This window comes from Schistocerca piceifrons, chromosome X (assembly GCF_021461385.2).
Source record: "Schistocerca piceifrons isolate TAMUIC-IGC-003096 chromosome X, iqSchPice1.1, whole genome shotgun sequence".
NCBI classification, from domain to species: Eukaryota; Metazoa; Arthropoda; class Insecta; order Orthoptera; family Acrididae; genus Schistocerca; species Schistocerca piceifrons.
In genome coordinates, this window is record NC_060149.1 from 180,382,138 (window position 1) to 180,408,340 (window position 26,203).

Genomic DNA, 26,203 nt, shown 5'->3' on the forward strand with positions numbered 1-26,203 from the left:
ACCAGGCTGGGATGCCACCAATGCACAGCAAGAAGTAGACACTCTTTTTCCCTGTTCGTTCAGTTACTGGTAGCTGACACAGAAACATGTACCAGCCTTCTTATCAAGGAGCACAGGAGATGACCAAGGACTCTCCAAAGGTTTGATGACATCTTCTTGCAGAATGTTTTCCATTTCCTCCCAAATTATGCATGTTAAGCTGGCAAAACCACGCATGATCACTGACTAATTGGGGGATTATTGCCAGTATCATTACGGTGTCTTATCGTAGGCTGCGTGATCTGTCTTTTCTTCACTCTGGATTTGAAATTATCTAAAAATTCTTGCAGAATGGCTAACAATCACCAATATTCCTTGGTCAGGCTAGGTCTTATTGACAGTTCAGTAATAGTGCCCTCCATCATGTTGCCTGTAGCGGTAGCAGAGCACAATGTATGTAGATTTGTTTTGGGAGACTCTGTAGCTTTTTACAACTGACAAAAGCTTCATTGTTTAACCAAACATCTATATTGACTACTGGAACTTGTCTTGTTGATGACGGCAGGACATAATCATCTTCAATGGCAAATGACCACGCATAGCATTCTTTGTTGTGTGTGCTTGTTAGTCATTCTGAAGCCCTGGCCTTCACAGTCTATTACTATTTGTGATGTCTGCAAGAATTCCCATCCAAGAATAACATTGTAATTACATTATGCTAAAACAACAAATTAAAAGGGCTGTGTTCTGTCAATCATAGTTATTCATGCAATATGTGCTCCTGTTGGCTGGATGCATTTCCTATTGATGATCTTCACCACGATTGCTTTCATATCGTGGAGCATAGCCTCCATTAGCTGGTGATGATAACCATTTGGCATTATAGACAAAGATGCTCAAGTCAACTAACACACAGCCAGGTTGGCTGTCTGATGACATTGAGGACATTTACTTACATCTTGCTAACTGATAGAGAATTTCATCTGTGATGGCCTCACTGCCATCGATTGTCACCTCAATGCATTTTTCTAAATTCCACAGCTAGGCGAATGGCTGGTACCTGTATATGTCAATGGGGAATGGCTACAGCATGTTGGGGAGTAATGTCATCCAACTATTTTTCTACCTCATTTCCTCAATGTACTGGCACTTTCCAGTGAATTCCTCTGTTGGGACATCTTTTATCGTAGGAGTTTTGTACATGCCATCTGCAGCTGCTCTTATCAAATATGAGATTTTGTCAGTTTCTGTCATATTCTGGTTCATAATGTGCCATGGGGTCAAAACATTCTGCATGTAAGACTGTGTTGTTTTTACATGATGCTGGGCCCTGTTCTTAAATTGTTCTTCCACCAAGTGGATATTCTGCTGATTGTTACCCCAGCTGTCGGGCTTCTCTTTCCTGCTGCTATCCAAGTAAAAGTACACATTTACCAAATCTGTCATGTCATCCCACCTCTTGCATTTGGCAACTTGGTCAGATCCTGACCAGCATCTCCAGAATACACTCATGGGTGCCTGATACGAGACGACTTACTGCTGTTTTGGAATACATTGGCCCCTAAATATACAGACCTTAGGAACAATGCACTGCTTGTATTTAGATTCCTGCACCTGTAGGAAATGACTTTTATGTTGACAAATTGGAATCACGGTGATGTAAACATTTTGAAGTATGACATCTCCACCAGTGTCACATTGTAGCAACAATCAAGTCCAAATATGAAAGCACGGTTGTCAGTGAAGTATGAAACTTAGTACTGAAGGCATGTTTATTATGGACACCAATATACAGAAAGAAAAGAACTTTTTACCCACGGCACACTAACCAATGAAGCTAGCCACTACTCCACGTTACATGTAGCACTGCTCATGGCAGTTTGGAGGACGTCTAGGAAAGTGTGCAAATGAGTCAGTCTGGTTCAACTTGAGAGTCAGGTTGGAACATCTGTAACAGGTTGGGCAGTTGTATCACAGTTTTCAGTGGATCCTATTACCCCGCTGAAATGAAAGGTAACTGGTCACGTGTATTAAACCATTTTGTGTGTCTATGTTCATATGGTTTGAGGCATAGTTTCTACCATAGTATTACATCTTCAGGGACAGTAATGTCCTCACTAACACATTGAAGAATGTCCAAAATAGTCTGATGAGGATGGTTTAATGTCTTCTTTGATCCAGAAATCTCCAGATTGGTCTGTATTGTAAAAACAATTAAGGACCCATTACTCCTCAAGCACCTTCTAAGAAGTTTGAACAGTTTCTTTGCCATGTGAGGAATGATCTGTTATCTAATTGACCACCATTCAATAGTTACAATGGTTCTCTTGCAAGAGTTGTTGTGTGCATTTTCCTTGGGGTTTCTGAAGATATTTTCAAATTTTAATTTGTACTGTATTGATGGAGTCAAAAATTGCTTATAAAATGTATTGTATGATGCCCAATTCTTATCATTTGTGGGAGATCTGTGGCTGAGGCTCATAAAGTGCTGGATAAGACCTGTGATGAGGCAACTAGTAGTGAAAGAACATGCAGAGAATGGTATCAGTAGTTCAAGAACAGTGATTTTGTTGTTAAAGACAGGCATGTCTTTTTGAAACTGACAGAAGCTGTCACAGCAGATCGTTATCGAAAACATGTCATTGAGCCAAGCACTGAGAGACAGATGACCACAATACAGCAATTGACATGGAAAAGGTGATTTACAGCCTGACGATGCTTGACTCCATGTCACAAAACCTGTCAAAACAGATTTGGAAATGTTGAAATGGGAAGTCCTGTTTCAGTTGCCATATTTTCCAAACATTGCTCCCCTTGACTACCACCTTTTTCAATCAGTGGCACATGGCCTGGCAGACCAGCACCTCAAGTCATATGAACAAGTGCAAAATTTGATCGATTCATGGATCTCCTCAAAGAGACCATCACAGGATTCATATACTGCCCGAAAAATGGGGGAATAGTGGCCAGCAATGACAAGTACAAAGTGTCTCACAATAAAGCTTTCAACTTTGTTTAAAAAAAAAAGCCAGTGAAAGCAAAGCTGTAGACCTAATACTTGATGTGGTTCAATCCCATAACAGCAGAAACCATGTTGTCAGTATCTGGAGATTTCAGCAATGACAACTATTGTGCTGCCACACACTACATTTCCTATAGGCAAGCCAAAGCCATGCTGACTATGAACATCTAGTCACAGGTTGCTGTGAATTAGGAGAAAGTATAGCTTTCTCTATTAGCAAGATGTTCATTCAGCTACAGATCATTGTACAATGATATTAGACATGTCAAATTAGTACAAAAATAAAACACAATTATAAGTTAGCAAAGTGGGCATATAAAAAAAATATGGACTTAATTCCACAAGAATTTATGTATTGTATGAAATGCTCTTTATATGCAAACTAGTTAGTTGATAAAGCTGAAACCAATGTTACACTATTCATTCAGATCTCATCACTAGGCATTGCATGCATATAGAGTGCACTACCCACACACTGTCATTTGAAATGTCCACTTAATTTTATTAAGGAAAAAAAGGACAGGAAAAATTTAAAGCAATGTACATCAGCCTAGCAATAAAGTGTCAAAAACTGAGTTCACAATTCTGATGGTCTCCCCCTCCACCTCCTCCCCCTCCACCTCCTCCCCATTCTCCCCCTCCACCTCCTCCCCATTCTCGCCCTTGACCTCCTCCCCCTCCACCTCCTCCCCATTCTCCCCCTTGACCTCCTCCCCCTCCTGCTCTCCTCCTCTTCCCCATCCTCCCCCTCCACCTCCCCTTCTCCACCAACTCCTGCCCTCCCCTCACACACACACACACACACACACACACACACACACACACTCTCTCTCTCCCCCCTCTCTCTCTCTCTCTCCCTCTCCCTCTCCCTCTCTCTCTCTCTCTCTCTCTCTCTCTCTCTCTCTCTCTCTCTCTCTCTCACACACACACACACACACACACACACACACACACACACACACACTAGTGAAATTGTGTGTACAATAAATATCTCATAGATACTATGAAGAAGCATTGTAGCTTATACTTGAGGTACTGGAGTGAAATCTATTTGTTTCAGTTGTTGAGGATATGAAACCTGTAATATCTTAGCACATTGTCCATGTGGAGTAAATTTTCTGTAATTAATCCACTCCTGAAATTCACCCAGAAACTTCCTAATTGGTGCAACTGACTCCCTAAGTTGCCCCTTGACTGAATTTGATAGCTGTTGTTTGTGCTTGAAATCGCATTTTCCTGTACTCATTTCTATACGTTTTATGATAAGGTTTGATTTTACTTCTTTTATGCGATATTGCTTGTGTTTGATGATGATAATCTTATGTAAGGTGTTCAGAAGTCTCTCATATTTTCCATGTTCATTCTGCTGCTGTTGAAACAGTGATCTCTCATGAATCACTTTGCTGTAATAATGACATTGTTTTTGTCCACAGTGATAGAAAAGGTTCAAAACGGAACAAACAGCAGCAAAGAGGACCTATACACAACCAGCCATACAGGACATATTCTGGTGTTCCTGAGCAAGGTACATTTTTGTAGCTACATGTTAATTTTTTGATTTCAGGAAATTGTTTGTTATCTATTTCATACTTTACATATTGGTTGCAGACTTGCATGGTGGCAGGAAGCCCTATGTGCACTCAGAACCCCAAAGTCGCACGAAAGACATTCGAAGAGGGCAAAACATTAAATGTAAGCCATATATGCAACATGTGTAGTGTTGTGTGTATGCTGATAGTTGTAAGCACACATTACTCAAAGGGAACTATGATAAATCTCTTTGTTTGTATTATGCCTTTGTTACTTATGATAGCTCTTATTTACTATTCATTTACTTTTCTTCAGATGAATTGGACTTACCTTTTCTATAAGCATCATGTATACTGCATTCAGAAACTTGGAGTAGTTGATTAGTTTTTTGAGGGCAAGAATAAAGACTTATTCTTGACAAAACTGTGCCTGTTTGAGTGCGTAGCTAAGGGAAGCTCACAGAGTTTAATAAATTAGATAATTTTCATTTTCAGCATTGTTAAGCATATATGTGAACCAGTTTGCTGTTGTAGTTTATTTTGCATGAGAATTTCTTTGCTACTCTGTGTAGCTATGTTTCAAATTCTGTTACGTTTATCATTTTTGTGTGGATCATATTTGCATGGAAAATATGAAATAATGGGGTTTATGAGTACTTGGAAATTCTTTCCAGGTATAGTAGAGGAATGACTTTATTTCCTAATCTATAAATTTTTTTGTCATGCAAGCATGGCATTTGAGGCACATTGTTCAGTTCTTTGTTTTTTTTGTTTTTTTAACTGACATGATGAGCATGGCGCAGGTACAAAGGACTCACAATAACCACACATATTTTTAAACTATTGAAAAAATGTATGATCTGTCTTGTGTTGTGCTCCACGTTAGTATTATGGCAAACCATCCATGTAAGTGCTTTGTTAGTTAAGAATACTTTGTAAGTATATTTAAGTATTTCTGTCAGTAACACTCCATCAAATATTAGACTTAGCAATCGCATTGTTTCATAGCTTTATTGAAAGTTTCAGAAAACACAAGCACATTGAGAATCAGTATAAGCTGTAGTATACAACAACATCCTGTTTTGCAATAACAAAATAAAAACATTATGAAGTTCACTGAAATTTTGAATTCAAAGACTTAGTGCAAAAGTTCAGAAGTGATTATATGGCTTTATAGTAGCTTGAATTGATATGGATTGAGTTTCCAATGAGCAACTGTCTTACGCCTGTTTCTGCACTAGATATTGTGCTCTTGCCTTCCTTTGACTTGCTCTGTCAGTTAATAGTGGTGGAAATGGGCAGGAGATATACACTGTGGTGTCAGTCAGGAGTTTTCATGTATGCATGTTAGTGTCAGTAGTGAAGTTAACATCAAATTTCAGAAAAAATCTTGCCATCGGTAATTAAGAATTTTACATTTCTAGAATACGAGACTGTGTGTTGTATAAGTTTTCTGTTAAGAATCACATGTAGAGCCTAATGTATGAAAATGCAGTAATGATTAGGTAATTCATTATTAACATAAAGCTGATCAGTTATACTATTCCTTGTTTCAGAATTTATTATTTAATCTTCTAGTGTAATACAATAGAAGATTTATCATTTATATGTATTACACCTGAGCTAAAACATGATATGGTTGAGACAGGTGGTGAATTAAGTGATACACTGCTGCCACACCATCTACATCAGCTTACGGAAGGAATGCTTTTAATGACACTTTAACAAAAAGGAATTTCATCTATATGATACTTCCATATTCAGTATTCACACTATTGTAGTAATTCTATCTAACTTAAAGTTTTTCTTTGGTATTTGATATGAGCTCCATGCTGCATTATGTCAACTTAAAAGTTGTAATGAGCTGTGGTACAACTGATTTTAGAGTCCTCACTCAATACTAATAAGAACTTCGAGGTTTGTTGTTGGCTTGTTCGAGACTTGACTCTATTATAAATAGATTAATTTCATACAATACTCAAAAATTTTCCACTCCAGGACCCCCCCCCCACTCCCCCCTCTCTCTCTCTCTCTCTCTCTTCCTCTTCCTCTCTCTCTCTCTCTCTCTGTCTCTCTCTCTCTCTCTCTCTCTCTCTCTCTCTCTTTACTTTTCACTCCCTTTCCCATTTCCTGGTATTATTTTTTCATGTACTGCTGTTTTTAATTAGTTGCTATCCTTCTTTTCTGACCCTGCCTGTATTCTGAACCTGGTAAAGGAAAGTTTCTCAAGTGTCCAACTTCGACCTTGCATCCCCATATCCCTCCTCCAAGATCAGATCCTTGACAGTGGAAAAAACTGAGTAAAAGTCTGAAATGGGACCAGCAGCATACTTTTATGTTTCATGCAGGAATATTGTCAGTGCTTGCTGTGAGGTATGACAGGAATGAAAGAGGGTGTGTCAGCTGTTTGTTCTACACAGCCAATGAGAGAGCAGCAAGCAGACAATGTGTCTGGAAATAAGAATCAAGAAATGTCATATTGTCATTAATTCAATTGCTGCTTATAGCAATTGAAACTATCCTTTCAGTCCCAAGCCTAATTTGTAACAGATTTGCAAAAAGACAATGAAATAAGTGTGACAAAGAAGATTATTAATGATATTCCTACTCACTTCATACACCATAATTTGTGCCCTGCTATAGAATACAACCTAACCACAGCACTGTTATTTGTAAAATATTTGTCAGATCAAAGGTTATCAGTGTAATTGCTGGACATGTCACTGGCAGTAAAGGAGATGTGCTGTTAGTTCCCTATCTAAGGACAGTGTACAAATTCATAATGTGTTCAGAAAAAAGCAATTAACTGTTTCATTAATCTAAATCACCTTGTTTCCTTCCAGCAAGCAATGTAAGTTTCATTATTACCTCCCAACATCAGCACAATGTCAAAATCCACGACACGTGCAGAAAAAAACTATAAAATATTTCTGAAGAGAAATATTCTCAGTTTAATTTTTGTGAATCAAACTGTTACATCTCAACATAACATAAGCCTTGGACTAAACTACAGATCAGTCTGTCACCTCATTCAGGTTTTCTTTAGGTTTTAAACTTGTTGGCTTCACCAACTTATAAGCAAACTATCACATCCAAACTTAATGACAGCCTCAAGATAAATGACATAATCATGATAAATAGATATTTGTGGCAACTAATAATATTGACAGAATTGCTACTTATGTTAGGAATAACAATTATGAATGAAAAGACAGCAAAATGAAACTGGAAAAAAATTATTGAATTGTATTCCACGCCAATGCAGCACCTTGCAAAAAAACATAAAATAAAGTCAAACTTAGTAGGTTGGTGCATAAAGTCATAGTGTTTTTGTTTTGCATGTTGGTATTCTGGTTGCTGTATGTTTATTTATTGATTGTCATTTTTTTGTACGTAGTTAACGATTTAATTTGAGTTTAAATATTGTCATTATGTTAATTAGTGGACCTGTGGATGCTTGAAAATGGAATGTCAAGTGAAGAAATAGAAACTTTTCTGACATATTCTTCTGTTTGAGATCAGTAGAGGGCTGACAGCAGTGGAGGCAGCCAGAAATATTTGCACTATGCATGGGGATAGTGCTATTGGACAAAGCACAGCAAGAAAATAGTTTTCTCATGTTAAGGAGGATCGTTTTGACATTATTAATGACTCTCCATGTGCAGGAAGTCCTTCAGGGTTTGAAGAAGATCATTTAAACACATTAATCCACAATGATCCACATCAGTGTGCTCAAGAACTGGTAAATGTGATCAACTATGATCATTCCACCATCATGCGACATTTTCACGCAATGGGGAAGGTTACAAAATCAGGTGTATGGGTACCATAAATTCCAAGCCAAAATCACAAATATCAGCAGATGGTTGTATGTGTATCTCTGCTTGCTCATCATTAGTTGGCTCATGAACACCACCAACCATTCTCATCCTCTATGCAAACTAAGGAAACTTAGTTTGGATAGAGGATGACTTTATGCTAACTAAAGAAAAGAAAGGAAAGTTTAAGCCCAAACAAAGCAGCAACTCTCCATACAAAGACCTGCACACAGCCACAAAGATAGTGTAATGCATCTGTGGAACAGCAATGATGTGTTGTACCATGAATTCCTTCCCTGAGGTATAACCATCACAGCTGACATTTATTGTCAAAAACTGTCAAAACACTTTACAGGATTTTGGTTGGGAAGTCATTCCAAACCTGCCTTAATTACATGATCTTGTGCCCTCAGATTTCCACCTTTTCAACTCTATATTGAACAACCTTCAAGAAACTTACTTTCCAGATGAAAATGCACTTCGAAAACGGCTCAAAGAGTTCTTCGCATTAAAACCATGTGATTTCTACCCTCACAGAGCCAAAGAAAAGTTACCCCAGCATCGTCAGACTGTTGTAAATAGTGAAGGAGAATATATTATTGATGACTAAAGTCTCTGTTATGTGTATCTGTTGTATTTATTAAACTCATGGAAAAAGTGCTAGTAACTAGTGCACCAATAATTCCCCCCCCCCCCCCTCCCCCCTCAACACAGATTTGAATAGGTAAATGTTTGCACTGTCTTTTGCACCAACACTGTCATACCGTAGCAAAAGATCTGGCTGAGAACCAGAGACAATTGTGGTCCTATGTAAAATCGCTAAGTGGATCTAAGGCTTCCACCCAGTTACTCGTTGACCGGTCTGGCTTTCATATTGCTATCTTCTAATGCCACACCAAAGTTTTAAATTTCACATTTAAGAAATCATTCACAGAGGAGAATCATACATTTTATTGGTTATGAATTGCAGATTAAAACTGAAGAAACTGCAAAACAGCAGAAGTTTAAGGTTGTGAGATTTGGATAAACTGAAAGAACCAGAGGTTGCAGAGGGTTTCAGAGGGAGCATTAGGGAATGATTTACAAGAACAGGGGAAAGAAATACAGAAGAAGAAGAATGGGCAGCTTTGAGAGATGAAATAGTAAAGGCAGCAGAGAATCAAGTTGGTAAAAAGACGAGGGCTAGTAGAAATCCTTGGGTAACACAAGAAATATTGAACTTAATCGATGAAAGGAGAAAATATAAAAATTCAATAAATGAAGCAGGCAAAAGGGGAATTAAAATGTCTAAAAAAGGAGATCTACAGTAAGTGCAAAATGGCTAAGCAGGAATTGCTAGAGACAAATGTAAGGATGTAGAAGCATATGTTACTAGGGGTAAGATAAGATACTTCCAAAAGGAAATTAGAGTCTTTCAGAGAAAAGAGAACCACCTCTATGAATATCACGAGCTGAGGTGGAAAATCTGTCCTAAGCAAAGAAGAGAAAGCAGAATGGTGGAAGGAGTGTATAGAGGGTCTGTGCAAGAGAGATGTGCTTGAGGGCAATATTTTGAAAATGGAAGAAGACGTAGAGGAAGATGAGAAGGGAGATACGATACTGCATGAAGAATTTGACAAAGAACTGAAAGAGTTGAGTCGAAACAAGGCTCCGGGAGTAGACAACATGCCATCACAGCTACTAATTGCCTTGGAAGAGCCAGCCATGACAAAACTCTTCCATCTGGTGAGCAAGAAAAATTTGGAATAGGAATTAAAATCTGTGGAGAAGAAGTAAAAACTCTGAGGTTTGCAATGATATTGTAATTCTGTCAGATACAGCAAAGGACTTGGAAGAGCAGTTGAACAGAATGCACAGTCAACAAAATCAAAATGAGGATAATATAATGTTGTCGAATTAAGTTAGATGATGCTGCAGGTATTAGGTTAGGAAATGAGACACTTAAAGTAATGAGTGAGTTTTGCTATTTGGGTAGTAAAATAACTGATGATGGTCGAAGTATCGAGGATATAAAATGTAGTCTGGCAATGGCAAGAAAAGCGTTTCTGCAGAAGAGAAATTTGTTAACATCAGGTATAGGTTTAAGTGTCAGGAATTTGTTTCTGAAAGTATTTGTATGGAATGTAGCCATGTATGGAAGTGGAACATGGACGATAAATTGTTTAGACAAGAAGAGAATAGAAGCTTTTGAAATGTGGTGCTTTAGAAGAATGCTGAAGATTAGATGGGTAGATCATGTAAATAATGAGGAGATATTGAATAGAATTGGGGAGAAGAGAAATTGTGGTACAACCTGACTAAAAGAAGGGATCAGTTGGTAGGACACAGTCTGAAGCATCAAGGGATCAACAATTTAGTACTGTAGGGAAGCATGGGGGGGGGGGGGGGGTAAAAATCATAGAGGGAGACCAAGATACAGTAAGCAGATTCAGAGATATGTAAGTTGCAGTAGTTACTTGGAGCTGAAGAGGCTTGCACAGGATAGAGTAACACGGAGAGCTGCATCGGACCGGTCTTTGGAGTGAAGAAGAAGACGACAACGACAACTACAACAAGTTAATGCAAACTAGTAGGAAAAACAAACCCATAATGTTTGGAGAAAGCATTAGTAATGTCCTGTTCAGCACAGCCTCAACATTGAAATATCTGGGCATAACATTACAAGCCAATATGAACTAGCACAAGCATTTGAGAATTGTGATAGGGAAGGCAAATGACTGAGTTAGGTGTATTGGTAAAATTTTAGAAAATTGTGGTTCACTTGTAAAGGAGATGACATATAGGATGCCAGTGTGACCTATTCTTGAGTACTGCTCAAGGGTTTTGGATTCACACCAGGTCAGGTTAAGGGAAGACATTGAAGCAGTTTGGAGGTGGGCCGGTAGATTTGTTATCAGCAGGTTCAAACAATGTGCAAGTATTACAAAGATGCTTTGGGAACTCAAATAGGAATCCCTAGAGGGAAGCTGGTGTTCTTTCTGAGGAAAACTATTGAGAAAATTTAGAAAACCAGCGTTTGAAGCTGACTGCAGTAAGACTCTGCTGCTGTCAACATACATTTAGCGTAAAGACCGTGGAGATAATACACAAGAAATTAAGACTCATACGGTGGCAAGTAGACAGTATTTTTTCCTTGTTCTGTGTGCGAGTTGAAGAAGAAAGGAAATGACTAGTACTGGTAAAGGCTACCCTCTCCCACACACATTACGTTGGCTTGCAGAGTTTGTAGATGTAGATACCGTGCAGCAGTAGCTATTTAATAGCTGCCCATGTGCCCTCTGTAGTATTTGTATGGGCTTTTGTCATCACATTCTTGATAGTCTGTTTCTGGGTCATGGTAAGAAGCTTGAAACTTTCGTTTTTGAGACATTTATATGTATAAAAAAAAGTCTGTTATTACCGTTGTTCCTCACAAAATATTCAGTTGTAAAATTTTTCCACAGAAGAGCTTGTTATCTCTTGGGCATAATGCGAAGAAAGGAATAAAAAAATTGTATGTCCCTCTTTGGATACCCCCAGACACCATCTTCCTGTTTTTTTGTCCCTATTCTGAACTTCTTTTTGCCAAATGGAGATTTGTCCATCCCAACAATCTGTCCTTTTTCTCCCAAGTTTCTCATTCTGTCTGATGCACTCTTCCATGCAAACTTTCTACAAAATTGTCCAGACTGAATCACAGTTTGCTTAGCCAACCCAAGTTATTGACTTATAAATTTTGATTTACACTCATAAACCCATAAGAAATTTCTAATTTCATTCTAAAAAAACAGGAATTCTTTTGGATAGAACATTTTGAAAACTGACAGCATTTGCTTCACATTCAGAGGAATCCATTGACAGTAGCCTTTGACTCTTTCAGAGCCATTTCATCCCCACATTTGACATTTGATACATTCTTGTTTCTTGACAGTTAATCTAAAAGACATGCACCACCTCCATTGTCATGTAGAACCAGATCACTTAAATCACCCCATTTCATAGAATAGACTGCCATATTTACAGGAAAATATTTTGTGAAACTCATGTGTACACACCAAACAACAGCAAACACGACAGAAATTTCGGTTTTGGTGCTAGAAATACATTCTCTCTTTTCTCAGCTCTCATTGGTTACATGAACTATCACCCCATTGGGTATGAAAAACTGATGTGTTGCCAACCTGTGAGCAGTACAGAAACACTACTGTGACTGCTGCTAGCCTTGATCTAGACCTAAATCAAAGAACTGCTATCCACTGCCTCAATACTGAGCTTAGGTAACCATTGTTTCTGTAATCACTGTCATTAACTACAGTTGTATTGTTGTGGAATGTCTCCACTGTCTTGCGCATGCACCTGTAACACCTGTTGCAGTGCCTCAATGCCAGAAGTTCAATATGACCTATACTCCTTTCTCAAGTCTACATTGTACTACTACTGGCCATTTCCTTTCTTGTTAAACTCATATACTCCAGGTCCTTCCAAAAATGCCTTTTGTGTATCTGTTTCCCCTCCTATCTCTCTCTCTCTCTCTCTCTCTCTCTCTCTCTCTCTCTCTCTCTCTCTCTCTCACACTGCTACTTAGGACATTAAATTTCTACATGCTTCCTGAGATTCTTAAACCCAACCACCAGGGACAACCATTTGTGACTGGATATTTATTACCCCACTGATCAGAACTGTTTCAACCTACAGCCCACAGGGTACCTTCTTATATGAAAGAAACTGACTACTTCTTCCACCAGCTCTCCACAATTCCTGTCTCTTTATCACTCATTACACTGTTTGTCTCTATCAAAGCCACCACAGTCAGTTCTAACATGTCCAGTACCTGTGGTTTTTTGTCAATGAACATATTCTCTTTCAGTGCCTGCAGTAGGATGGAGATGAAGACGCAATTAGATGGTGGTAACGGCTGAAGAAAAGTAGACTTTGAAGGAGATGTAGTTGTGCAAGTGAAATTAATTAGCATTCAACTAAGACATTTACCCCCTGCACAGGCCATGTGGCCTTGTTAACCCACTTGCAGAAGAGGTTCATGTTCTGTAACTTTCCTGATAGTGACTGTATCGGACTCCTCCATACCACCATTACTATGTTAAATATTTTTAGTTAGCACATGACTGTGGGCAAAGGGTGGCCACATTTCTGTCCTTCAGCTAGTAGTAGTAGTAGTAGTAGTAGTAGTAGTAACTTTATTCATCCATAGATCACTTTTACAAGGTTATAGGGTATGTCTTTGTGTTATAGCAAAAACAGTGTATTCATGTATACAGTCATTTACAAACTTACAGGTCTAGTTTTACAAGGATGGAACAGTAGTGACCTTATGGTAGGAATCTTCCTGGCATTTGCCTAAAGTACTTACAGGGAGGACCACAAGAAACCTACAGATTTCCAAATGAAGACGGCAGCCTCCGCCCTCTGAAATACAAGGCTATTCTGTTTAAAACAGCACTACAGCATTCTGTTTATCCCTAATGTAAAATACTGTTTTACAAAGAAGTTATGTAATAATGTAATAGGTTAGCGCTACACTGTTCATTAAGTTTTCATTGTCAGTCATTTCGCACACTGCATACACCATACACACATTGTTTCATAATGTAACACTACATTAACTATCAGCAGATCTCAGGGCTGTAGCAACAGTGCCTGGCTTCCATTTTGTATGCTGCAGTTTTCCTTTTGCTAGCGGGGAACAAAATTGAGTCAACATCCCTCTATAACAAGTGAAATTTTGTGTTCAGAAAGAGGGTAAAGTGTTTGTATTATACATTGTGCTTAGCTTTGGGAGTAAGTTTTCCATAAAAGAAAAAAAAAAAGGAAGTAGAACATAGTGTGAAAGTGTTATGTGAAAGAATAACAACAGCAACAACAATAAAACATGAATTATTCATATGTGTTATAGTGTTTACCAAACCCCTACTCTGTGTTGTGTAAGTAATCTTTTAGTGTATAGAATGTATTATTTAACTCCTATTTTTTTAACTGCCTTTTTAAGTAAGTCCATTTTAGTAATCTCTTTGGGCGATTGCACAGTTTTATTCCTTGGTGGAAAATGCTGTTTTGTGGTAGATAGCTACTCATCACATAGAGGAGGCACTGAACCACAGAGAGGCACAATGCATAGAACACTAGAAATACTTTTGGACAACATCCTTCCTCAGAACACACACACACACACACACACACACACACACACACACACACACACACACACACACGTGGCTACTGTGTCCAAGTCCTGCAGGAGAGAGTAGCCTGTTACTGTTGCTTTTTGCTGTTGGGTTTGTCACTCTTTGTTAAGGTGATAATTATGCTATTAACCATCATCTTTATTGTTTTTGCCATTAGTTTCAAGATTACAGAACCTCTTTTCTTCCATCCCTGGCTTGTCAAGGTGTTTAACTGTAAGAAATGTATGAATTCTCATAGATTAATTTTCATCATTTTGGCTATGTTTCTGTTGTAAAATATATAACACCAGTTATGTGGGACAGCTTCTCCCATATACTGATTAATCAGTAAAATTATTGAGAGTAATGGTAGTAATAGTAAATATACTATGTATCTTTTTTCTGGTTAATGGTAATGCCTGGCATTGCACCATAATACTATAAACATTGTAATGGGAGTACTGACTACTGTTTCCTGTTGTGGTAATGCAATTACTTTTGGAGGGCGGAAAACGTCAGAAATTAGGATAGTAACAAACATTTGAAATGTGACCCTGCAGCTTGATATTTTGCAGAAATTAAAAAGAAATTTAGAATATTTGATGTCTCAAGACACACATTTTAGAGTACTTGATAAGTTTCAAGCCTATGGATAGGGTTAAGTCCTAAATTGGACCTGGTTTTTGTCCACTTGTAGTATTAGTGGCTGTCACCTGTGGAGAGCTTCTTTCCTTGTAAAAAGTGGAAAGTTATACTGTAATTTTGATTCCCATTACACTTTAGGCTCCTATATCCAGGGGTGGACAAAATTGTGGAAAAAACCATGATAAATGCATGCCTGAACTAAATGTAGATGCTAGCCAAGTCGGCAGGTTGAAAGTGTCAGTCGTGGTCAGAACTGTTCTGTGTAGTTGTGAGCGCATTGTGTCAGAGCTAAGTGAATTCGAACATGGAAAAATTGTTGCTCATATAATGCACACTTCCATTACCCAGGGAGCCAAAATGTTTGGTGTTTCAAGATTTGAAGATTTATACTGCATGTAGAGAAAGTGGAAAAACATCATCTGCTAAGTCACAATGCAGACTGAAGTGTGCATTGATTGATTGTGACAGATGGACATTTAAGAGGATTGTGATGAAAAATGAGAGGATGACAAATGCAAAAGTCACTGCAGAACTGCATGTTGCTCTTACAAACCCAGTCAGCACCAAGAGCAGTGTGAAGGGATCTCCGTAAGCAGGAAATTGTCGGCCAAGCTGGAATTCGGAGACCATGCGTCTGTGATGCAAATGCGTATAAGACGAAAATGTGATGCTGAAGCTGAACTATGGAGCAATGGAACAAAGTCATTTGGTTGGATCAGTCTTGTTCCCCACTGTTTTCATTGTCTGGCTGAGCTTACATACCAAGAATGAAAAATGGTGGGGATTGAATGAAGATGGGAAGCAATATCATGATATTCCAGGGTCACATTGCTGCCATGGATTATATGACCATTTTGGCTGATCAGGTCCATCCAGTGGTACAATGTTTGTTCCCCAATGGTGATGCTGTGTTCCAAGATGACAGGACCTTGGTTCATACATCTCACATCGTCCAGGACTGGTTTTGTGAGCATGAGGATCAACTATTACATCTCTCCTGGTTGCCACAGTAATCAGGTCTTAAAGTTATTGAACCTTTGTTACCTACTTTGGAGAGAAGGGTACACAGTTACTATTGAGCTCCATCATCATCATCATCATCATCATCATCATCATCATCGTGACATGTACTTGCACTATTTTGCAGGAAAAATAGTATAAGATTCCCTTGAAAATCATACAGGACATATATTTATCCATTCTGAGATGACTGGAAGCTGTTCAGAATGCCAAAAGATTTCCTGCACCATGTTAGGCATGGTAATGTGTTGTGTTTTTCGTGTTTCCATATTTTTTTCCGGCCAATAGGACCAAGTTTAGTAGAGCACTATGTTGTTCAAGCCATCAGTAGTTGCTAACACTGATTTCTTCTGATTCATTTCATGCACCTCATATGTCTTGATGTACAATTTGTGAAGTGACTTCATCGCCCTGAGCTAGGTGGGGTAGTACTTTAGGGCACTATACTTGTCTCCCAGAGCAGCAGGATTGAGATCCATGCCCAGCCATCCAGATTTAATTTTTCTCAAGTTTCAAGGGATCAGTTCACATAAATTCTAGGATGGTTCCTTAAATTAGCCATAGTCCATTTTCTGTTCCACCCTTAACAAATCTCCTCTGCGGGTCTGTGGGCTAGAATAGGGGGCCAGTTGGGGAAGGGCGCCTTATATGGTGTGTTGTGCCCATCATGCATTGAGACCTTGAGCCCGCTTTCTCATCATCGCATTGCAGTTCTGCTCATTCTCCATCTCCTGGGTGAGGACACCTTCCTGGGTGCATTTTCCACCATGCTCTATGCAATGTCGCTCTCTGTGCTGACGATGACCATGGACTTCTTAGCACCTCATATCCAGCATGGCAGCCAGTCCGTTGTGGTGGGGCCGCCATGTACCCTGTTGGTTGTAGCCCCCAGACAACACACAGATCGCTCTGTTGATGCCTGCGCCGTTAACTCCCCAGGTGAGCCATGGAGTAGATGTCCATCTCCCTGGGGCATCGGAACTCCAAGCAATGGATGTCCTGCCAGGTGATCCTTGCTGAGGTTGGGTGGTGCCCATGGGGAAGGCCCTGTTCGGAGTGGATGGCATCAGGGCAAATGACACGCCATGAAGCATAGTACGTCATCTCTTGCTGGTGGTCTGCCACCAGCAGTCTCTAAGTGGGCAAAGTTTATCTTCAATGCTAAGAAATGACCCTAAATCGTTCCCTTCCCTAGCCACACCATGGGAGGAATGCCAGGCTAAGGATGGCAGTGAAGCTTATTAGCTCCAGTACCTCATATGTACGAGAGTTTATTGGGAATCTTTCATGTCCATGAAGCCTCAGTTTTTTGTGGAGCGTTTGGAGGACAAGTTTGGGAAGGTGGGGTGCTTGTCCAAAATGCACTCTGCATGAGTCTTGATAAAAACAGCTTCCTCTGCCCAGTCACTGGCATTACTCGCTTGTGACAAGTTGGGGGATATTTCAGTTACCATCATGCCCTATAAGAGCTTAAATATGGTCAGGGTATTATATTCCACAGGAACTTTCTTTTGCAGTCTGATGACAAGTTGCATGCCAATTTAGTGCGGCGAGGTGTTCATTTCATCTGGCGCGTCAGTCGGGTCCAAGGGATAATCCGGTTGCCACTGGTGCCTTATTCTTGGCCTTTGAGGGTGACGCATTGCCCGAGAATCGGTCTACCGCTGTGACGTCAAGCTATATAGTCCTCCCCTGATGTTGTGCTTTAAGTGCTGGAAGTTCAGCCATATGTCTTCCCCCTGCACTTCCAGTGTCACATGTCGAGATTGTGGATGTCCATCATATCCCGATACTCCATGTTCTCCGTCTCCCATCTGTGTCAGCTGTAGAGAGCATCATTCACCTTGATCGCCAGACTGCAGGATTTTACAGAATGAGAGGAAAATCATAGAATATAAGACCCTGGACTGACTGACCTACACTGAGCCTAAGAGGCAAATTGAGCACCTACATCCTGTGGCTGTGACCACCTCTTATGCCGCTGCTACGAAAACAGTTGTCGCCCCATCAGTTCCTCACATTCCAGCCGCCTCTCAGAACCAGAAGACTACACTTGTCCCGTCTATGGTGGGGGCACTTCCCTCCCTGTTGCTCCCGCACCACCTACTTATGGACAGGTTTCTGCTAATGGGAAAGATGACACCCGCCAGTGGCTGAAGAGCCCAAAAGCAGCTGATCACAGGGCTTCACGCTCATCCTCAGTTCCAGAGACTGAATCAGTGAAGCCCTCCCAGCCAAGGAAACCCCAGGAGCAGCGACAGAAATCCAAATGAAGGTCCCCAAGATCAAGGGAATTGCGGTGCCACACACACCACCACTACCTACAAGTTCTGCATATGCGGATAATGTGGAGATTCTGGCGTCTGCTGAGGACCTAGATCTCGCTAGACCCTCGGACACTATGGATATAGACTGCTCAGGCAATAAATCGGTGGCAGCAGATGACTGTGAGGCGTAAACAGCCTCATTGAATGTTGCATAACTTCCCAGTCTCCGGATGTCATCCTCCAGTGGAATTGCGGTGTTGTTTTTTTTTTTTTTCCACTGCCTGGCTGAGCTACGGCAACTGTTCAGCTTTACACTGGCTTTCTGTATTGTTCTCCAAGAAACCTGATTCCCGGCAATGAAGACCCCTGCCCTCCGCGGCTGTAAGGGATACTACAGGAACTGTAGTAACTATAATCGAATGTCAGGTGGAGTTTGCGTTTAAGTCCTAAACTCAGTCTGTAGTGAAACTGTGTGCCCCTTCAAACCCCTCTTGAAGCTGTGGCTGTCAGAATAAGGATGACATGGAAAGTAACTGTTTGCTGGAACGGTCCAGTTGTTCAGTAGTGTTTGTCTGGACCCGAGGTCATGTGGGAATCGCAAGCAGTGAACTTGCCAACAGGCTACGCTGAAACTGCTTATGGTGATCGGCTTTTCTGCAACTGACCTGCGTTCAGCACTACACTGCAAGGTTTTGTGGCTTTTGGAGATGAAATGGCATAATCTCAGCATGCACAACAAACTGTGTGCCATTAAGGAGCCTACGAATGTGTAGTAGTCCTCCATGCGGGTCTCTCTCAGGGACTCTTTGGTTATCCGCTGGCTCCGCATCGGCCACACTTGGGGTGACATATGGCTACCTTCTGCACTGTGATGACCCACCTCAGTGTCGGTGCAGCACCCGGCTGACAGTGGCCCATATCTTTGTGAGCTGTCCTTCTTTGGCTGCCCTGAGACAGACTCTTCAGTTACCGGACTCATTGCCATTAATTTTAGCTGACAACGCCTCATTGGCTAATTTAGTTTTAAGTTTTATATGTGACTGTGGGATTTGTCATTCTGTATAAGTTTTAGCGCATGTCCTTTGTCCCTTTGTGTTCTCCACACTAATGCTTTTAGGGTGGATGTTTTAATGTGTTGCAGAGTGGCTGCCTTTTCCTTTTTATTCTTGTGGTCAGCAAACCACGGTCATCTGTTCTCTTCTTTTTATCCCTTCTACCTGTTTCTTGCTTTTCTCTGTGATTTTCTTTGTGTGTTTTGTCCATAGTAGTGATGGTTGTTCTTCTGGTTCTTCCTTTCTCCTGTTTTTGTGCTGTATGTCTCCTTTCTTTACCAGGAACAAGGGACTGCAGACCTCTCAGTTAATCTCTCTCTCTCTCTCTCTCTCTCTCTCTCTCTCTCTCTCTCTCTCTCTCCGCCACCCCCCCCCCCCCCTTTCTCCTTCTGTTTCTCCTTCTCTCTAACTCTGGCCCCTTGATTTCTTTCTGATTTTTCGTCAAAGTCTGGGAGATTTCTAAATCTACAATTGAGACCTTTTTTTTTAATTTGTCAGCCTTGATTTATTTTCAATGGCTACTTGTCACTACTCCCCTTGAGTTGCAAACATTGCTGTGTTTGTCAGTCATGTTGAATCTGTTAAGGAACTTTTGTGAGTACACTTTTTTGTGTGTGTGTTATGCACTTTGTGCTGTATTTGTTGTCCCTCCCCTTCCCCATTCAAGACTTTGCTCAGTAATGTTTCACAGCACAGCTATAATTTTTGTTAGGAAGTCTCTAGCACCTTAAACTAAAGAAATGGTGTGAAATCCATCTAAAATTTTGTCTGTGTTTTTGGAGCATAGTCAGTGAAATTTAACTGTTAGAAAATTATTAATACTACAGAAATGAAACTACTTTTTGACCCTCGCATATTGATTTTGTTTTTAGGTTAAAATGGAAAACAGATTGCTCAAATTGACCTTTTTCTTGGTATATACGTTTTATTTATGGCATGAGCTAATATTTTGTATTTTTAATTTCCAGATGAAGAAAAGACTGTGACGCAATTGGGAGGCCCCAATCGCCGTAAAGATCCAAGGAAAGATAAACCTGGTAAATATTAGGAATTCCTTCTGTCGTATTAATGTAGGAGTAAAATTACATATGAATGTATAACAGAAGTCTTTAACAAACAATGCAGACCAAGCTGGTGTGGCTGAGTGGTTCCTGGCACTTCAGTCTAGAGCCGCGCAACCACTACGGTTGCAGGTTCGAATCCTGCCCCGGGCATGGATGTGTGTGATGTCCTTAGGTTAGTTAGGTATATGTAGTTCTAAGTTCTAGGGGACTGATGACCTCTGATGTTAAGTCCCATAGTGCTCAGAGCCATTTGAACCATTTTTGAAACAATGTAGATTTAAAATTATTGGCTTAGATAGCTCACACACATGAGCAGGTTTTATGGGAAGGGAGTACTATCATAGGAATGGAGACAGATGATTTAAGTAGCTGTAAACCGATGTTGATCACATGATATAGACAAGGATATTTTTTTTTTTAAAAGGTAAACTATTTCATACTGAAAACTGTTATACCAAATGTCTCATAACTTCCCGTAGTGAATAAAAGTTTGCTTTTTGTAAATGAAAATGATTAAAGGGACTTGGTGCTCTCCATTTCTGATGCTTTCAAATGAAACAGATCACCAAAATTTGGGTTACCACAATTTACACAGATTTGCTATGTTTGCCATGAATGAAATTTAACTCATTCAGTTGTTTGTAGTTAACAAAGATATCAACTTGTTGTATAGTTTCTCTGTGCACTGAACACACGCAAATAGAGTGAAATGCCACAGTGGCAAGGCACAGGGCTCATATTTCAGAGGAAAATGGTTCAAGTGACCCAGATTCAGAGGTTTCCCTAAATCCCTTATGGTGAATACCAGGATAAACACAATTTTCATCAGCATTACAGTATCACTTTCTGCCACATGATCCATGCTATTAAAGTTAAAGACTTCATTTATTTTTTAAAAATAAGTTAAAAAAATTAATTACTAAATATTAACGTCTGAAATCTGTGATGATGCTTTGTGTGTTAAAATCTTAGGTGAAATATTGACTTAGCAGTTTTTGCACCCATCTTATACAACTATGAAACAAACTTTCAGTTTCAAAACATGCTATTGAGTGATACTTTAGGAATGGGAGAAGGATGGAATTTAATTGTTGCGAATATAAACAGAATTCGTTTCATCTCAAAGAGAATTCTGAAAGTTCTACAAAGTTGGCATATAAAAATATGAAAGTGACATTATTTTATCAGGAAAAACTGACTTATTTAACATCAAAAAGAGAACAAAAAAGAATGGTTAAGAAACTTCCTGGCAGATTAAAACTTTGTGCCATACAGAGACTTGAAGTCAGAACCTTTGCCTTTTGTGGGCAAGTGCTCTACCATCTGAGCTACCCAAGTGAGTGAAAATCTCATTCTGGAAACATCCTCCAGGCTGTGGCTAAGCCATGTCTCTGCAATATCCTTTCTTCTAGGAGTGCTAGTTCTGCAATGTTCGCAGAAGAGCTTCTGTGGAGTTTGGAAGATAGGAGACGAGGTACTGGCACAATTGAAGCTGTGAGGATGGGTCGTGAGTCATGCTTGGGTGGCTCAGATGGTAGAGCACTTGCCCGCAAAAGGCAAACTTCCTGAGTTTGAGTCTTGGTCCGGCATATACTTTTAATCTTCCAGGAAGTTTGACATCAGTGCACACTCCAATGTAGAGTGAAAATCTCATTCTGGAAGAATGTTTAACATTAGATTTTTTAAAAGAAATACACCATCGTACTTTTGACGTTACAAGATATTGCAGAAAATCAGATAAGCTCCAAATTGTGCATCAGCAAAACATCAAAAAATTTTAGAAAATTGAAAAGATTGGCAGAAAGTTTCCTCTTATTTAAAACAACAACAAAAAATTATAAGAAATGAAAGTGGCTGAAAATTGCTGTTAAGTGTCATCAACCTCAACACCATCCTTCAACTCAAAATCTCTTCTGGCTTCTTCCTCATTTTGAGGATTGGCAGTGGCAGGAGTAACTCTAGGACTACGTTCCTCGTTGTAGAACACCTTGATGCAGAATTTTAGTTTGTTGTCCATCGACCAGTCTTCACCAGAGTGGAGCTCCAAAAGCTTTTTGATGTCTCAGAGTTTGGCTTCTGAAAGTTCTATACCTGCTGTGATTGGTGTTGGACTGTCTGCTTTGCTGAAATTTTTTCCCCTCTTCAAGATGACCTTCCCCCTCTCCAGTGTTAAAATCATTTTTGCTTTTTTTGAAGAAGATGTTTTTGGTTTTTTGTATCTGGAAATGCCATTTAACAGTAACTTTCACAGAGATTTCCATGCATCCTTTTCAGTCTTGAATAAGACATTCATTTTGTTCTAGTTTTACTACTGTCACATTTCTCAATGTGCTGAATGTGTACAGACTGGTTTTCAATGATGCTCAGAGCTAAATGTGTACAGACTTGTTTTCTATGATGGTCAACTTGTCTTTCAATGTTACCAAAAACCTTGTCAGGTGGGATGAATAAGAGGTCCACTATTTGGGAACCACAGTTCCATTCCTTCGCCATTTTTGAGAGCTTTGAGAAGAAACCAGTGATCTAGCATGCTGATCTTCATCCTGTTTTTGTTCTGACTTCCACATCTGCAGAAAGCAACCAAAGTTTTTTCACTCCTTTGATGTTCAGGTGAGTCAGTCTGTGGTGAACCATCAATGCTATTTGGACTGATCCTCTGGCACATTCATATTCCGAACAAATATTTGGAAACACCAAGTCAGTGTTTTGGTGGGTCTCCAATTAGCCCTAGCACACTGCAAAGTTGTAAAGGTACATCTGACGGCAATAATAGACCACTTGATCTGGCACCTTTGGTAGTACTAGATTCTATGGACATTCATAGCTGAGAGTTATTTCACCCTTGTCATTTCATTTCAGCTTCGTATAGAACATGTCAGCACTCATTTTACGGATGTTGAGCTGGGTTTGCATGCTATCCTTTTCAGCACTTCATTTTCCCATTTCAATAAGATTTTCCAGCAATGAGCATGTTGAGCAGGTATCAAAATTTTTGGTGTCAAAGCAAATCTGTGCAAAAAATTCTCCCATAATAATTGTATTTATTTGACAATGTTTTCAGTATTCTCTTCACAATGTGGTCCACATCTTTCTTATGCTCAATTTGCTACTTAAATAGACTCTTTGGGTGTTAGTTCCTCATGAGTACTGACTGTCTAAGGGGTTTAATTTCTTGATGTGATTTTTCACACACTGTTTTCTCGTATCACGCAATGTGGTTCTTGTGTCTCCTCCTCTCATATCAGTGGTAACAGCATATTGGTCTACTATTTTGTGGCATAACCTGGTAACCCTATCATTCTTAATTTGTAAAACTGACAAAAAAGCTGCTTTGCGAACAGCAGCATTTTCAATATCCTTGTCCCTTATTTTCAGTAAAGAAAAATGAGTGGTGATGGTTCATTTCCTTTTTTGTCCTCTCTGGATCTTCTTTTAGGGGATGTTTTAGACACATTTTGAGCTACGTAGTTGCTCTGACACTTTGGCTTCTTTTCTGGTGAAATATTTGGTGAATTTTCTGATGCCTTGTATGGTAAGTTCATTATATCTTAGTTTTCTGAAGGGATGTTTACAATCAGGAGTTTTTGGGAAGGCCTTGGGCTTCTATTTGAAACAAAGTCCCATGCTTAAGTACATAGAAGCAGTAAACGGTGACAAGTGGGGCAGTGGAAAACCACATCACAGGTCTTGACAAGTAAGCAGAAGTCTGTACACACAGATAAAATGAAAGGGGCAGTAAGAAGGACAAGCTAAGTTAAAAAACCAGGTAGCGTGTATAAAAAGGTGTGGTTAAACCACATGATTGGTAGAAAATTTCATTTTTTACTACAAAAATCCCCTCCACCAGTGGTTGCTAAAAATCCTCCCCAGCGGACAATTCGAGCAAAACTGAAACTGGGAGTAACCTGGCATCCGTGTAAGTGTAGTGTATAGCAAATCTATACATGACCGCACACACTCCTAGCCACTCCCTGCAAGGCCTGCTGAATTTAACACTCATTTTCTTTAGTTTTGCTGTGCATTTCACTCTTACATTGTTGCCAGATAACTACCAGTTTGTTTTGCAGGAATGGTCCGCCACTGTGTAGAGGAGAGCACAGATCGTACCATGAATTTGTTGAGGTTTTGTCATAACAATTAGTGTCAATATAGTTTCCATTGCATGACATTGTTTTGATAATACTTTTCATATTCTCATCTTTCTGGTTTGGAAACATTTATCTTCCACTGATTAGGATGAGTCTTCCTTTTCCAGGAAGGACTGTCACGCTCTATCTCATTCTGGTCATTTGCAACTACTATGAGGGTTTGACTTCTTGCAGAATTCTTGTTATTTTAGTTACTTGCACTGAGTGAGGTGTTGCAGTGGTTAGCATGCTGGACTCGCATTCAGGACGACGACAGTTCAAATCCATGTCCAGCCATACAGATGTAGGTTTCTCTGTGATTTCTCTGAATCACTCCAGGCAAATGTTAGGATAGTCCATTTCAAAATCCACAGCCAATATCCTTCCCCCTCCTTGACAGAAGCCAAACTTGTGCTCTGTCTCTAAATGACCTCCACAATGATGGGATTTTAAATTCAGTCTTCCTTTCTCCTTCCTTAAATTACTCCCACTTAGTTCGTACCATAGTCTGCATTTAAACCGTCCAAAAAAAAGTCATTTTCTTCAAAACACTCGTGCTAATATGTCAACAAACACCCTGCTGATCAGCTAAACTGTGATTATCGGTGTATATTGCAAAAATGCATCGACAGCGAGAGCTTCATTGTTGTGTACATGTTCGTTACAGTGCAGCCAACCTAACTCTGAATAGCAAAAATATCCCTTCAAATCATAACAAACTGAAAGGTAGCTTTGAATGTCTGATGTCAGTTGGCATGCTTTGCATCTGGACATGGCACACACCTATTTTCAATGGGTTATAACAGGTTTTGCATCCTGAAACCTGTTCCATAGTGTAGGCACTGAAAAAATCTGTACAGCAATGTGCCCAACTCAAAATCGATAAAAATGCATTTAGCGGCTTGTGCATTTGGACTACTCAATTCAGAAATTGACATGGAATTCAAATAACTGAAAGAGTGAAATTAAATACTAATTTTAGCCAAGGCATTGAGTAGTCAATAGGCATATACACAAGACTGAAATCATTGCTAAATCTGGACAGTGCACTTCCTCAGAGCTACCGAACAAAAATCGCACCCAACTTGGGATGAAGTAGCTACTGCTTCCTCTCTTACTCCCCCCCCCCCCCCTGCATGTGCATATGTGCATGTGCTCTGACACACACACACACACACACACACACACACACACACACACACACACGCGCGCACTCTCTCTCTCTCTCTCTCTCTCTCTCTCTCTATCTCCATGCACTATGTTGTCCAAGTGCCATAGCCCAGCTGGAGTGAAATTTTGTGTTGGGTGGATGGGGGAGAGGAACAAGGGAGGGGGGAAGGGGGGGAGAGCTATAAAGGGGTGGATGGGAGTGGGAGGGAGGTGGGACACAGCACAGGAATGGGACATAAATATGGCACCAGTAAGCAATCCCTGGGATGGATTGGGGGAAGTTGCATGTGACACACTAAATGGAGGAGTGGGGGGGGGGGGAGGGGGGGGAGGAGGAGTTGGAAGGATAGGA

At 40.0% G+C, this 26,203-nt stretch overlaps 1 protein-coding gene across 5 annotated transcripts in view; it reads left to right on the forward strand.

The window, feature by feature from the left end:
* Positions 1 to 26,203, forward strand: part of LOC124722112 — a 398,005-nt gene that overhangs the window by 163,402 nt on the left and 208,400 nt on the right. For 4 of the 5 annotated variants that reach the window (XM_047247319.1, XM_047247317.1, XM_047247315.1 and 1 more), the window contains exons 4-6: positions 4,435 to 4,526; positions 4,610 to 4,693; positions 20,459 to 20,527. In XM_047247319.1, the coding sequence (XP_047103275.1) occupies positions 4,435 to 4,526; positions 4,610 to 4,693; positions 20,459 to 20,527 (245 nt within the window). The remainder of the gene's footprint in view (positions 1 to 4,434; positions 4,527 to 4,609; positions 4,694 to 20,458; positions 20,528 to 26,203) is intronic. The other variant, XM_047247318.1, reaches the window with a different exon arrangement.